The sequence below is a fragment of the Abrus precatorius genome, unplaced genomic scaffold (genome assembly GCF_003935025.1).
Source record: "Abrus precatorius isolate BTA unplaced genomic scaffold, Abrus_2018 Scaffold7, whole genome shotgun sequence".
Taxonomy (NCBI): Eukaryota; Viridiplantae; Streptophyta; class Magnoliopsida; order Fabales; family Fabaceae; genus Abrus; species Abrus precatorius.
In genome coordinates, this window is record NW_020874417.1 from 31,437,295 (window position 1) to 31,449,588 (window position 12,294).

The following is a 12,294-nucleotide window of genomic DNA, read 5'->3' on the forward strand; positions in this document are numbered from 1 at the left end:
ATGTGTACACTGTTGAGATAATCACTTCGGAAGGTCAAAGCCTATAGATCCCAATGTCATAGGTTTGTTTCAAAGGGACAATTTAGGACCCTTGCTTTTCATTTAAGAGACCCAATTTGGGACCTTTGCTTTTTAGAATATATTCCACTGCTCACAATCTAGGACTAGAGTCTGCCACGCACATCTTGTTACCTTGCTTGGAAGTGCAAATATATTGCTTTGGTTTGGAACAATTGTATAAAAATTAGGAAATTTTTCTCAGAAGAGCAACTGTCAGCTCCTACCACAGCTTTTAAAATGACGCTCCTGTGTGCAGTCTTAGAAGTTAACCTTTTGCTATGAAATTGGATCCAAACCCCAGTGAAACACATTTTAGGAATGCTTTGTTCATTCAAATTTATAATGTATTCAGAAATAGGCAAAACACTTTTTTTAATTTATTATTAATTAAAATTTATTTATACTTCTATAATCATGTAAATTTTGCTCTTAATTTTAAAATTTTTATTTATACTTCTATAATTTTAACCAATAAATGAATGTGTGAAAAAATTGTATTAAAATTCCTTTAATATGTTTAGATATGCGTTATGCATAGTTCAAAAGATAACCTGAAAAATAACGCAGTATTGCAAGGTTCCATTACATTTATATATACGTAAACGATATGTTGAGTAAAAAGTTCTATGTTAAAGATGTTATATATAATATGACAATACAATTTTTTTTTTATGAATAAATGTTTTTAATATAATTACTTATTCTAATAAAAACCACCACATTTTAAGTGTTTGGTACAACTTGCTATAGTTACACAAATTACCTTTTATATTATGCTTAATTTGGACATTTATGCACATATATATTTGAATAATCTTACTCAACTTTCATTTTAAAAACAATTTCGGTTCATCTGTTGTAATAATTAGTTGAAACTACTTTTGAGGTATTTTAATGACAATACATGTTCACTTTACCCACGGGGAATCTGGCCACTAAGAATACGTAGTTAATTTGACAAAACCTTTATTATTTGATTAAAATATAAAAGATGTCAAAGTTTATGATGTACTTGAGAAGACACTTTGCATCCATAACACCTTGCTCACTGAAGTTCTATTTAGTAAACATATATTGACTTATCCTAATTAAGGAAGGAAGACATCTTTCTTCAAGTTGATCCCTCTTTTGTTGTCAAAAGCTGCATGCAACAATTTCAACTCATCAATTTCATCATGTCTACCATTTTAGTTGACGTCTTCTCTTCACCCAAAGATTCACAACACAAAAAGCAAAATGAGATAAAAAAAAAAAAGACATGTAATTACACTATTTATTTTTTCTAGAATTTTCCAAACATCATAATGAAACTAATTTATTCATTATTTAATTTAAGTAACTTCTCTTCCAGATTTATCGTCTCAAAATTTTCTCACCAAGGAAACCATGTGCAAGAAATTAAAATTAATTATTCCTTTAACTACTAAAGAAATAAATAACGACACACTTACTAATTAAAATCGGTGTATTAAACAAATTAATACTAATAATATATATAAAAACATTGCATGCCATTGCGCATATTGAATAATGGGGACACGTCGCTATCATGCGCCGTGTGGGTCACTATCCTATCCTCCTTTTAAATAATTGGAAGCAGAAGAAAAATATACAGAACCGTTTTTTTCCCCTTCTTATTGTTGTTCAATTCAATTCCTCGCCGAGTTTTCGTTCAGTTGGCGACTGGCGACTTCACTTGCTACAAGTCGTCGCCGTTGATCCACGCGCCGGTGACCTTCCTTGTTGATTTTACGGCACTGTTTTGGTACAGTAAACTCGTTCCTTCTTCGATCTAAGATTTCTCGATAAAGTGAGCGAAAACCGACACTTTGAAATCTCGCTTTGCTTTGTTCGATTTGAGTATGATTTCGTGTTGTCCAGGACTTGGTTCTGTTGTTTCTGTTTTCCTTTCTCTTGCATTTGCGAAGTACCTGATAAGCTTTCCTTTTTTTTTATTATTATTTTTTCTGTTTTTGGTTTTGCAATTTAATTTGCTTTTTTGGAGTTGAGATTGCGTTTGAGAAATTGCTCGCTAACGTGTGTGGTTGCGACATAGAAGCAGAGATCTTCTTATCTCTCTCTCTCTCTCTCTCTCTCTCTCGGTGATGAATCAAGAGGAATTTTTAATTCGTGTGTGTCATATGCATGTTCATTAGGTAGGTCAGATATATACATGGTGGTTTACATGAGATGGTTGGGAGTGGTGATGAAGTGAGTTATGTTTTTAATTTTTGTTTTGAACTTTTTTCTGTATATTTTGATGATTTCTGCAAAAACAAAACTTAATTATGTTGTGGCCTTTTTAGTTGCTTTTTTTTTTTAAAACAAACAGATTCACCATGCTTTGGAGCATCTACAAACTTGAGGAAGTTCTAAAGTGGTTTTAGTTCTGTGAGATTGTCCTTGTCTTAAGTCTTAAGGCTTTCAAATCTGTATCTTCACTGTGAAATGTGCTTTTATTATCTTATCAACATTGAATTTGTTCAGCTGAGCATATTCTGTCTTTTGGTAGCTGAAAGGAATAAATGGATTGGAAAATATTATTAAAAACAGTTAAAGTAGATATGAAATGAAAGATTTTGGAATTATGGAAAATTGTTCTGATCTCTGATTACTTTTGGTTGGAAAAGGCTGTGACTTTGGTTCTTCAGAGAGAAGGGAGCCACATATAGAAATCATTTTTATGGTGTGCCGATGAGCAGAACTGATGTTATTGGCAGTAGAAGGAGGAGGATTCTTCTCTGCTTCGGCTTCAGGGTATACTAAGGGCCTGAGCCTTCTCCTTTTGGGTCAGAGGAATGAGGATAAACCCATGAGAGTTGCGCCGTGGAACCAGTACCAGTTGGTAGACCAAGAATCTGATCCCGAGCTCCAGCTGGCTTCCACAAAGAACCGCCTCTCCCGCGGGTGTGCCTCCTTTGTTTGCTTTGGTCGCACTTCCGCAGGGCTTGATACTCCATCTCATCTTAAAGTGGGCCCTGCCCAACAGCATGATGTCTCACCAGGGCCATTGGTTTCCAACAAGGGAAAGGATCCTTCTGCACATGTAGATGATGAAAATGATAACAGAAAGGTTACACTTAAAAGTAGCATAAAAAAGCCACAAATTAATAAATCAGTTCCTGTTGAGGCTACTAATGAGCACGAAGCATCAGGTGGGCAGGGGATTTGTACTCCTGGTGGTCAAGCAGAAAGAAGGAAAGTGCAGTGGACAGATAATTGTGGTAGTGAGCTTGTTGAAATACGAGAATTTGAGCCCAGGTATTTGAATATTTTATCTTCTATATCAGCTATTATTAAAGAGGGAATCTTTCTCTTTGTTCAAATGCAGAATTTTGAAGGTCTTGTTTATTAGATTTTATCAATGGGTGCTCATGATGATTTTCTGTGATTTACACAAGTGAATCAGATATGTTTGGATGGCCTTTTCATTCCTCCCCACCACCCCCCCCCCCCATCTTTAGTATTAATGACCTGAGTATCTGATATCATGATGATAACTGATGTATCAAGCGTTTAGTATTTTGGTTTGAGGCTGAGTTGAGTGAAGTAGGTTTTCATTTTTGCAAAATGAAGTGTGAACTGAATTCTGATTAGAGAAGGTGCATCTATGATTTCAAAAAGCACTAAGGAGTTTCACATTTGTTCGATCTAACTCTGTTATGTCCAACTGTTATCTTGAAGGCTAAGCTGGTGCTGTGCTTGATGATTGAATGGAAATGTGGGGATGCATTCAGACACAAATGTTGAAAGCCTGTCATTCATTCCTTCCATTTTTGCATAACCAAAGTTCACTCTAAATAATTATGTGGCAAAAATATAAAACTTGCAAGGATCACTGATATGTTTAGAAGCTTTAGAAAGGTTATTTTTAGAATATGACCTATAGAAAAACACTAGGGAAATCAATTTTCTTTCTCAAATGATTAGAAAGAAGTCAGGATATCTGGTTGAATTCATAGTTAGGGGGTTCTAAACTTATAGTTCTATGGAATCCCGGAGGGGTATTATGTCTAGTGCCCAAGATTTGACCTTGCTTGGTGCTTTATTTAAGGTTTCAACATAAATTAGATGTCTGTTTCTTTTTTCCTTGTTTGATCAGGTTCTGTCAGGCAATTTACAAAATCATCATTTGGGTGTCTATAATTGTCCTAATTCCATTGTGATCAAAGTTATTCTTTTGTCCACATAAATTATATCTAAAATAAGAGATTCCCTATTTTGCTCCTTTCCTTTGGGTGTGCAATCACTTAATTTCTGTTATTTCATTTCTTGCACTTTATTGTTATCTGCAAAGCTTTATCTTAATATCTTAACAATTATCATTAAACACCGCTGACTACTTTCTCCTTATTTGGAACTTTCTTTGTGTATATTCACATAATTTATCCAAGGTTCTACATCATATGCTTATGTTAGTTATTTATTTATCTTATTAACCCATACTAATTACATTAAACAATGCTTTTTTGCAAATCTTTGCTAATAGTAAATAGATGTTTTACTCTTCGATTGATCCCTGGGCATCTTGTGTGCTACTGGTTTTGCATAAAATGTAAATAACTTGCATCTTGGTTGGGGAGATTATTTTTTTTGAAATTTCCATACTTGATACCATGAATGTTGCAGAAATATTGCAAATCCTTGTTTTAATAGGTCCTTTGAATCTATAGATAATCATAAGAATTTTGCTATAATTTTTACTGAACACCTTGTTAACCTGTATACAACCAAACCACTTTTAGCACACTTTTTTAAACAAATTGTGGACCATTCTGATGTGGCAACTATTTTGGAGGCTAAATAATGGTCTACTGAGGCAAAACTCTGCTGATGTTATATTTTGAATTTATTTGCCTTGCATCATTGGTCCATATATGAATGTAATATTCCAGACAAAGTGTATTTGTATATCGTGTTTGTGATCTCCTCATGTGTAGTATTGATTTCTCTGGGTCCTTAAAGATCAATTTTATTTACTCTAACCAAAGTTTGCTTTGCATATGTAGCTGTTTTTTTTTTTTTTGGGGCTAAATAATCTTTTAGTATTCATAACTTCACTTAATTTTTATTTCTCCTTGCACTTTTTTCCCATTAATTGAGTTCCTATAGTTTTATTCTGTTTGTAATTGGGTCCATGCCATCAGTAGAATTTATGACCCAGTCAAAATTTGCCAAGGTGGCACCAGCAGACTGAATGGACATGTGTGTACACGTTGTTAAGGTTTTTCCATGTTGATACCACATCTTTGGACTCAATTTTTCCTTCATTCTTTTCTTTCTTTCTTCTGTAGAGTTCCTTCCTTGTTTCAACTCCACTAAACAATTGAAATTTAAAATCCAACATTAACAACTTCTAAATTCTAATCATTAAAGCTTTGTGGGTGAACACTTGTGTTTGGTGGTCCTATTAAGATGCCTTCATTGCATCCTTGAAAATAGTCCCATCTAGATTTCTAATGCTCGTCTGGTAAACACATCTCCTATTTGTCTTTGTTACCATTCTTGGCCTAGTAGAATGCAATTCCTTTTGTAAGGATAAAGAAGGTCTTGTTTTTGGTTCTTATCATCTTGTGGCTAATTGGTTTCAGTTCAACAATCCATAGTGTGTTAGACTTTGGGAAGTCTATGCCCCTCAGCGTGACAGCATTGACAGGTAGTCCATTCAAATGCATCTCTTTTCTGCTGATGATTGTGGATATCACATTTTTGGTAGACTGGATATGGCCAAGAGTGCATGTATGGTGGATATACCCTAGCCGACTTGTTCTACTGGCCCTGTGAGATGGTTACAGGAGAATGAGGGGGTTTAGACGCTTAGTTATTTTAATTGAATGATATTGAAAACATTGAGTTCTCACATGTGATATTGACATGGAAAAAGGTAGCTCATGTTAATGCATGGACATTTCATATGCCACATCAACAAATTTTGTCAGTGTTATTACTTCTGCTTATGTCAGGATCCAATAAAAAGTGGAATAAAATTATAGGCACTCAATTAATAAAAGGGCGTAAGGATTAAGACTTGTTAAAATTGCATGTGACTATAGCGACCAAAAATTTAATTTAGTTTTTTTTAATCCAATATCATAAAAAGTTTATTGTAATGATGGAAACTTTGGGGTTATGTCTCAACTGTGTTCACTATCGCTAACAAGAATATCATAAGTGAGGCCATACTACAGTGTGTCAATTGCCTGTCCTAAACCATGTAGGGATGGCACCCACACACCACTAGAGCGAGAAGAACCTCCCTGTATCTTGTCCCTGCTTCCCTATTATTCTCCCATTCTCATCCTCAATTCTTGCATTGAGTTAAATATTTTCCATCCTTGATTCCCCCAATCCCTTGCTGATTCTTTTCGGGACCCTGGAATTGTGAAATAATAGTAATAATAACAACTTATTAAAAAAATAAGGCTATTTGACAAATTCAGGTCTCCTTTAACAAATTAAAAACACATTAATATATCAAACTATATGGAGGACAATACTAAAAAAGTTTCTCTCTTTCCCTCACACAAAAACATGCATGTATATGAAATTAAGATTGATTTTGTCATTTTCGATATATGGGAAGTCCACAGGATAAAAAGCATTTTCCTTTCCCCAAATATACTATCGAGGGAAAGAGTCCTGAACGGGGCAGACTATTCCTGTTGATGGAAATTTGTCATCTCTGGTATCCTGAATCCTGATAGGTTCACAACAATTCATGTCTTGTATTCTGCTATGATATCTTTTCCTATACTTATGAGTTGGTTGTGATGAAAGTTTCTAACGTTTTCCTAGTCATATTTCTTTGTTTCTTTTGTTTTCATGTTTTATTACCTACTTGTAGTAATTGATTTAATAAGATGCTATTTTTCATTCAACTTCAGTGAGGTGGATGGATCGGATGATGAATTTGATAGTGGAAATGACAGAACTTGTTCCTGTGCGATTATGTAAATTGGAGTTTCATTAAGATGACAGGCTCATTCATCGGATCAATCACAGCTAACACAATCCTACTCGGTTTGAAGCAAGAGAAGCAAAGATTTTTCAGTCCTGTGGAGATATATACACCAACATTTTATCTGAGTGATTGATTCTGTCATTGCTTGCTGCGGCTTTAAATTTTGCACCTCTGCTCCTCATCAATTTGTATAATTCTTGTCATGTGTGAATTCTTTTGCCTTTGATTCATAATTTTTATGGTACTTTATGTTCCTATTTTTATATGGATTAACAAAGGTTTCGTTCTATGCACTGGCGTTATCTTGAAGGAAGATAATACAAATGTAAGATTTTGTAAAAATCAGTGTGGCTTCCTGGTAACAAACTTGTGATGAGACTAGGATTTGTTAAGGAGGTTTATATGTTAAAAAGTATAAAAATCTCGTGTTCGTGCGATTCCTTTATAGGCTGTTGATTGTTTGGGATCGCTTACTCTGGTTAAAAATTAACAAATCTTTTTAACTTTACATTTATTTTTTCTTATATCTATTTTTAGTTTTCTATTTCTCTCTCTTATTTTTTATCATATAATCACTTACATCTTCTGTTTTCCCCCTCCTCTCTCTTCCTTTTTTTTTTCTCCCTCTGCCTATTTTAGGGCGTCAACAATCATTTTCCAAAAATTAACGTTCATTCACCATGTCTTAAGGATGATTCACTTTTCTTGCAATTTGGGATACCCATTTGTGTCCTATTTTTCTTGACTGCTTTGTTACTTTGATGTTATGAATAGAAAATGAAATTGCTAAAGCGATTGATTCTCTCGTATGCAGTGCAACAATTTTTGGGGTAATTCCTGAAAGGTGATTAAAGAAATGCTTTAAAAGAGATTTTCTTTGGTTCTTCGTAGGCTACTTCATTGTTTTTCGCTACCGCCATGTACATGATTACACTTTAGTTGCTAACGGATAATGATTAATTAAGTTTAGTTCATTTTAATCCCTTAAAATCGATTATCAATACAGATAACAACTGATTGATCAAATGGGTAAGCTATTATAACAAAATATAAGCAATTAGCCAAAAGAATATGTAATTAATTCTAATATGATTGAGGAAACGATATTTAATCTGCATAAAATATAATTATATTGTTATGATCATACAATCGACAATAAACTGGCTACCTATCGAAACCCGGATAACCGCAAAAATATTTAGTACCGGATTTGATATCCATAAATTTTAAGATTCACTTTAATTTACTACTTCCAATTTTTATAAACAAAATATGGCAATGCAAATAGAATTTTATTAATTTTTTTTAAATGTGAGTATAATCGCGAATTCTCTTAAGTCAAACACTGCAGAACTCAAAAGAGGTATATACGACATTCACGGTGCAAGTTAAGACACTTACATCTCTCAACTGCTCTTCCTGTGGAAACTTGGCGAAACCTTGTCCACACACATAGCCTCTGATTTTGATAAGACATGTCCAAGTCCCCAGGTCCAACCAAAACCCAGTTGTAGAAAAAGTGAAAAAAAGAGAGAGAATAAAAATAACAAAAATAAAATCTTAGGATTGTGGATATCACGAAGCGAAAAAAATGTCTGTGACATCTTCATTCCCATGCATCAAAATCCCTGCTTGTTCCTCACCTCCATCAACTCCATCCTATTCTTTTAGATTTTCATCTTTCAAGCCTTATGCTGCAGTTACCATAAGGAACTCTCAAACTGAAGGGCCTCTGAGAAGACCAGTGGCTCCTCCTGTGAGAGAACCATCAAGTAGTGTCCCTCAGCCCTTGAAGCCTTCACCTCCTTCTCAGACTCCACCACAGCCCCAGAAGGGTGCTACTGTTGTTGGAGATGATAAGAGTGTTGTTACGTTAGAGTTTCAAAGGCAAAAGGCTAAGGAGCTGCAAGAATACTTTAAACAGAAGAAGCTTGAAGAAGCAGATCAAGGTCCTTTGTTTGGCTTCATTGGGAGAAATGAGATTAACAACGGGAGGTAAAATTTTGTTTTTTATTTTTATTTTTTCTGTTGGGTCATATTGAAGTTAGAGCTTTTCTTTATGAGGGTTTGTGTTGATTTTGTTTTCTTTATGTGGGTAGAACTAGTTAATTGTGAGCTACTATTTGGTTTAATGCTGGAGTGATGTGCTATTCATCAAAATATTAGATGAACCTTGAGTTGTTTTTGTTAGTTCCGATGTACCAACATAGGGAAGCAACACTTTGTTGCTGTTGAGGAAACTTGGGTTTGTGTGGTTGCAAACGCAAAAACATACACAAATCTGTCCCAGTTATCAGTTGCGTTGTGATGATAGGCTAGCAAATTTCGAGGGATACTTCCAAAATCGTTACATTCCGGTGGCTGTTTGTGTGGTTGCAAACGCAAAAACATACACACAAATCTGTCCCAGTTATCAGTTGCGTTGTGATGATAGGCTAGCAAATTTCGAGGGATACTTCCAAAATCGTTACATTCCGGTGGCTTGGTGGAGGATTGAACTTCCAACATAAAAAAAAAAAGCACCCCAAATTTTATATTGCCCTTTGTAGTGATACTTTGAAGGAACAATTATTCCAGGTTCAGAAAACCCATTATATTGTTTCTTAAAAGCAGCAGTGTTTTTTTATGATTATTGATTACAGTACTCATCAGTAATAAGAGACAATAACTTATTGCAATATAAAGATGCTTCAAATTTGGAATTGTACCCTTTGTCCTAACTATTTGACTAGCAAATCGCCTAGCATATTTCAGCATGTCACAAAACAACAAGTATCCTAAAATCTTAAGCTGTTAGGTTAAGGCTGTGGATGGTTTTCGCATTTTATATACTTATGCAAGAGTATTTGGGCTTGAAGCATAGAAAATAAACATGCTCACCTATCTTTTACTGAAATTGAACTTTTATTTAGAAGAATGTGAGTGAGGCCTGGATTGAACTCTTGTCTACTTGATCATAGAGGCTCTGGTATCATGTTTATAACAACCTCTCCCAAAAGCTTAAACTATTGGCTACACTGCAATACAAATGCGTGCGCTCACACATATCAAGCAGGAGTGGCAGTCAAATTAAATATCATTCTGTATTGAATCATTTTCCAAGTGAAGAGAAATTAAGGGAAATAAAATCCATGTGAAATCTCTTGGATGCTCCATAGGGAAATTAGTTTTGTGTCTTGAGCCTTCTTAGGCTCCTTTGAAATAAATTTTATATGCATATGTCCTGAAGGTTTAAAGCTTTCTTACATCGTTATAAAGAAGAAACCTTCAAGGGTAGTCTTACAGAATTCACAATGAAAGATAGACCAATTAGTATTTATATGCAGTCAGTAACTGGTAGAAAAGTCATCTTGATAATTGTTGTAAATCTGATTACTAAGATAAATAATTACCCAGGTCGAATTATTAGTATTATTTGTAATCTATATTCTAATATTTTCAAATTTCAAAATAGCTACTTGAATAGTTATGGACCTTAGAAAATAGATTATACAGTTTAGTTTCTTTGTGAAGATGACAATGAACAGAAACAGTTGATCCGTTAAATGGGTAATTTATTCAATCATTTATCTGTATCCTTGACTTTAATTTGAAACCTAAGAAGCTCAGCTTAAAATAAAGTGACAAAGACATCAAATTAATAACTCCAATTATAAATAATCCTGTCCACTACTTCCTGAAAAAATAGCATGAGGCAGAAGCTCTTTTTGTCTCTGATGTGCTGTTATTGTATATGAATGAAATATATGACAATAGATATTGATTTCGTAGTACTTTTCCCCATTCAGTGGTATATAGCTGTTAATTACCTTATACTCCAAGCTTAATCTCAAAGAAGCATCTTTTCTGTGATTTACCTACTTGTGTTTAATAATATGTATATTCATTTTGAGATGAAACCTTTGCTCTTGTATGGAATATCTGCATGCTTGTGCTTATTCTGCTTAGCCTATTTATTTGACCTTTGAATCTGTAATTTTGTTTCTACAGATGGGCAATGTTTGGTTTTGCTGTTGGATTGCTAACAGAGTATGCAACAGGCTCCAATTTTGTTGATCAAGTAAAGATACTTCTATCGAATTTTGGGATTGTAGATTTGGAGTGACTACCTTCATATTATATATACTGTCAATAGGTTCTTGTTGCTGTTCATAGTGTAAACAACGTTCATCAATTTGTTTCATCTTCTTATATAGCAAGCAAGCTTGCTTTGTCTTACTTCTATTAAATAACAATAATGCGATTTTCCTTTTTCTTTTAATTCTTGCTATTGATATGGTAGGCCTTTAAGTGCATTTCAGATAACATCAATGAGATGTGTAATATTGTCACAATCAAAGCCTCAACTATTTTACGTAAGAACATCATTGTTCATTCCCCTTAGATGGGGTTTCTTGTTACATGTACCACTTGAATGTGCAACTTGTCTCTTCACAATTTTGAGTCTCATGATAAAAGAGGATTTGGATTGTCTCTAGTTTGCATGGAACTCGATATTCAGTTCAATTTTTGCTTAAGCAATTCTAATTCACTTAAGCGAAAATGGATTAATTTCACTTAAATTTGTAACAAAGTGTCTTGAGCTAATTTTCATAAAATAAATAGCTTAAGTAAAAAAAAAAAAAAAAAGACTTCAGCGATAATGGCTTAAACGAAAATATTAGAGTGTAGAGAGTTTTAATTTTTACTTAATCTTCTTTTCTCCTTCTTCTTAAACGGAATATTTTCTCTTCAATCTTTATATTCAATTCATTTTTTTCTCTTATACTTAATTTTTCTTTTTCTTTTTTAATTCTTTTTTTTTTCAACTTCATACCTAATTCTTCTCTTCTTTTTTCTTTTCACATTCTTACTCCACTTAATACTTATCTCTCCCTCTTTTCTCTATACTTAATTCTTCATTTTCCTCTTCTTTCATTGCCAATTTTTTTATATTCAAAATTAGCATAAGTTTATTTTTTTGGCTTAAATGAATTGTGCAAATTCGCTTAAACGAATTATTTTAGCTTAAACAAATTTTATATTGAAAAGATGAAGGTTGTATGTAGAGAAAAGAAAGGACTAAGAATTGATGTAGATAAGGAGAACGAGTGATATAATAAGAGTGTCGGTGAAGGAAGACAAAAGTGAAGAATTGAGTATAAAGAAAAGATGGAGAGATAGGTATTGGGTGGAGTGAGAAGAGAAAGAGGAAGAGAAGAATTTGGTACGAGATTGAAGGAAAAAAGAGTTAGAAAAAAAAGAGAAGAATTAAGTATAAGAGAAAGAAGAAT

General features: G+C 33.7%; 2 protein-coding genes across 4 annotated transcripts; both read left to right on the plus strand.

Annotated features, from left to right (window-relative positions):
- The first annotated feature begins 1,671 nt into the window (after positions 1 to 1,671).
- Positions 1,672 to 7,526, plus strand: LOC113872162. Of its 3 annotated transcripts, none has more exons than XM_027509484.1 (3): positions 1,672 to 1,825; positions 2,691 to 3,321; positions 6,945 to 7,526. In XM_027509484.1, exons 2-3 carry the CDS (start codon positions 2,768 to 2,770, stop codon positions 7,012 to 7,014), a joined length of 624 nt encoding a protein of 207 aa, XP_027365285.1. In that variant the 5' UTR covers positions 1,672 to 1,825; positions 2,691 to 2,767; the 3' UTR covers positions 7,015 to 7,526. The 3 variants fall into 3 exon arrangements, with proteins under 3 accessions (XP_027365285.1, XP_027365286.1, XP_027365287.1); XM_027509485.1 differs by having other exon boundaries at positions 1,672 to 1,920; positions 6,945 to 7,525; XM_027509486.1 differs by lacking the exon at positions 6,945 to 7,526 and adding an exon at positions 3,745 to 3,794 and having other exon boundaries at positions 1,686 to 1,825.
- Positions 7,527 to 8,432: 906 nt separating this feature from the next.
- Positions 8,433 to 11,430, plus strand: LOC113872163 (light-harvesting complex-like protein OHP2, chloroplastic). The gene is made up of 2 exons (XM_027509487.1): positions 8,433 to 9,016; positions 11,012 to 11,430. The coding sequence occupies exons 1-2, from the start codon at positions 8,613 to 8,615 to the stop codon at positions 11,124 to 11,126; spliced, it is 519 nt and encodes a 172-aa protein (XP_027365288.1). The 5' UTR covers positions 8,433 to 8,612; the 3' UTR covers positions 11,127 to 11,430.
- Positions 11,431 to 12,294: the final 864 nt, after the last annotated feature.

What these genes read in the sequence shown, in the direction of transcription:
- LOC113872163 (XM_027509487.1), top strand. Translation starts at nt 8,613, where the DNA reads ATGTCTGTGACATCTTCATTCCCATGCATCAAAATCCCTGCTTGTTCC. An exon ending in AATGAGATTAACAACGGGAG is followed by an intron (nt 9,017 to 11,011) that starts GTAAAATTTTGT and finishes TTGTTTCTACAG; the next exon opens with ATGGGCAATGTTTGGTTTTG.
- LOC113872162 (XM_027509484.1), top strand. Translation starts at nt 2,768, where the DNA reads ATGTTATTGGCAGTAGAAGGAGGAGGATTCTTCTCTGCTTCGGCTTCA. An exon ending in ATACGAGAATTTGAGCCCAG is followed by an intron (nt 3,322 to 6,944) that starts GTATTTGAATAT and finishes ATTCAACTTCAG; the next exon opens with TGAGGTGGATGGATCGGATG.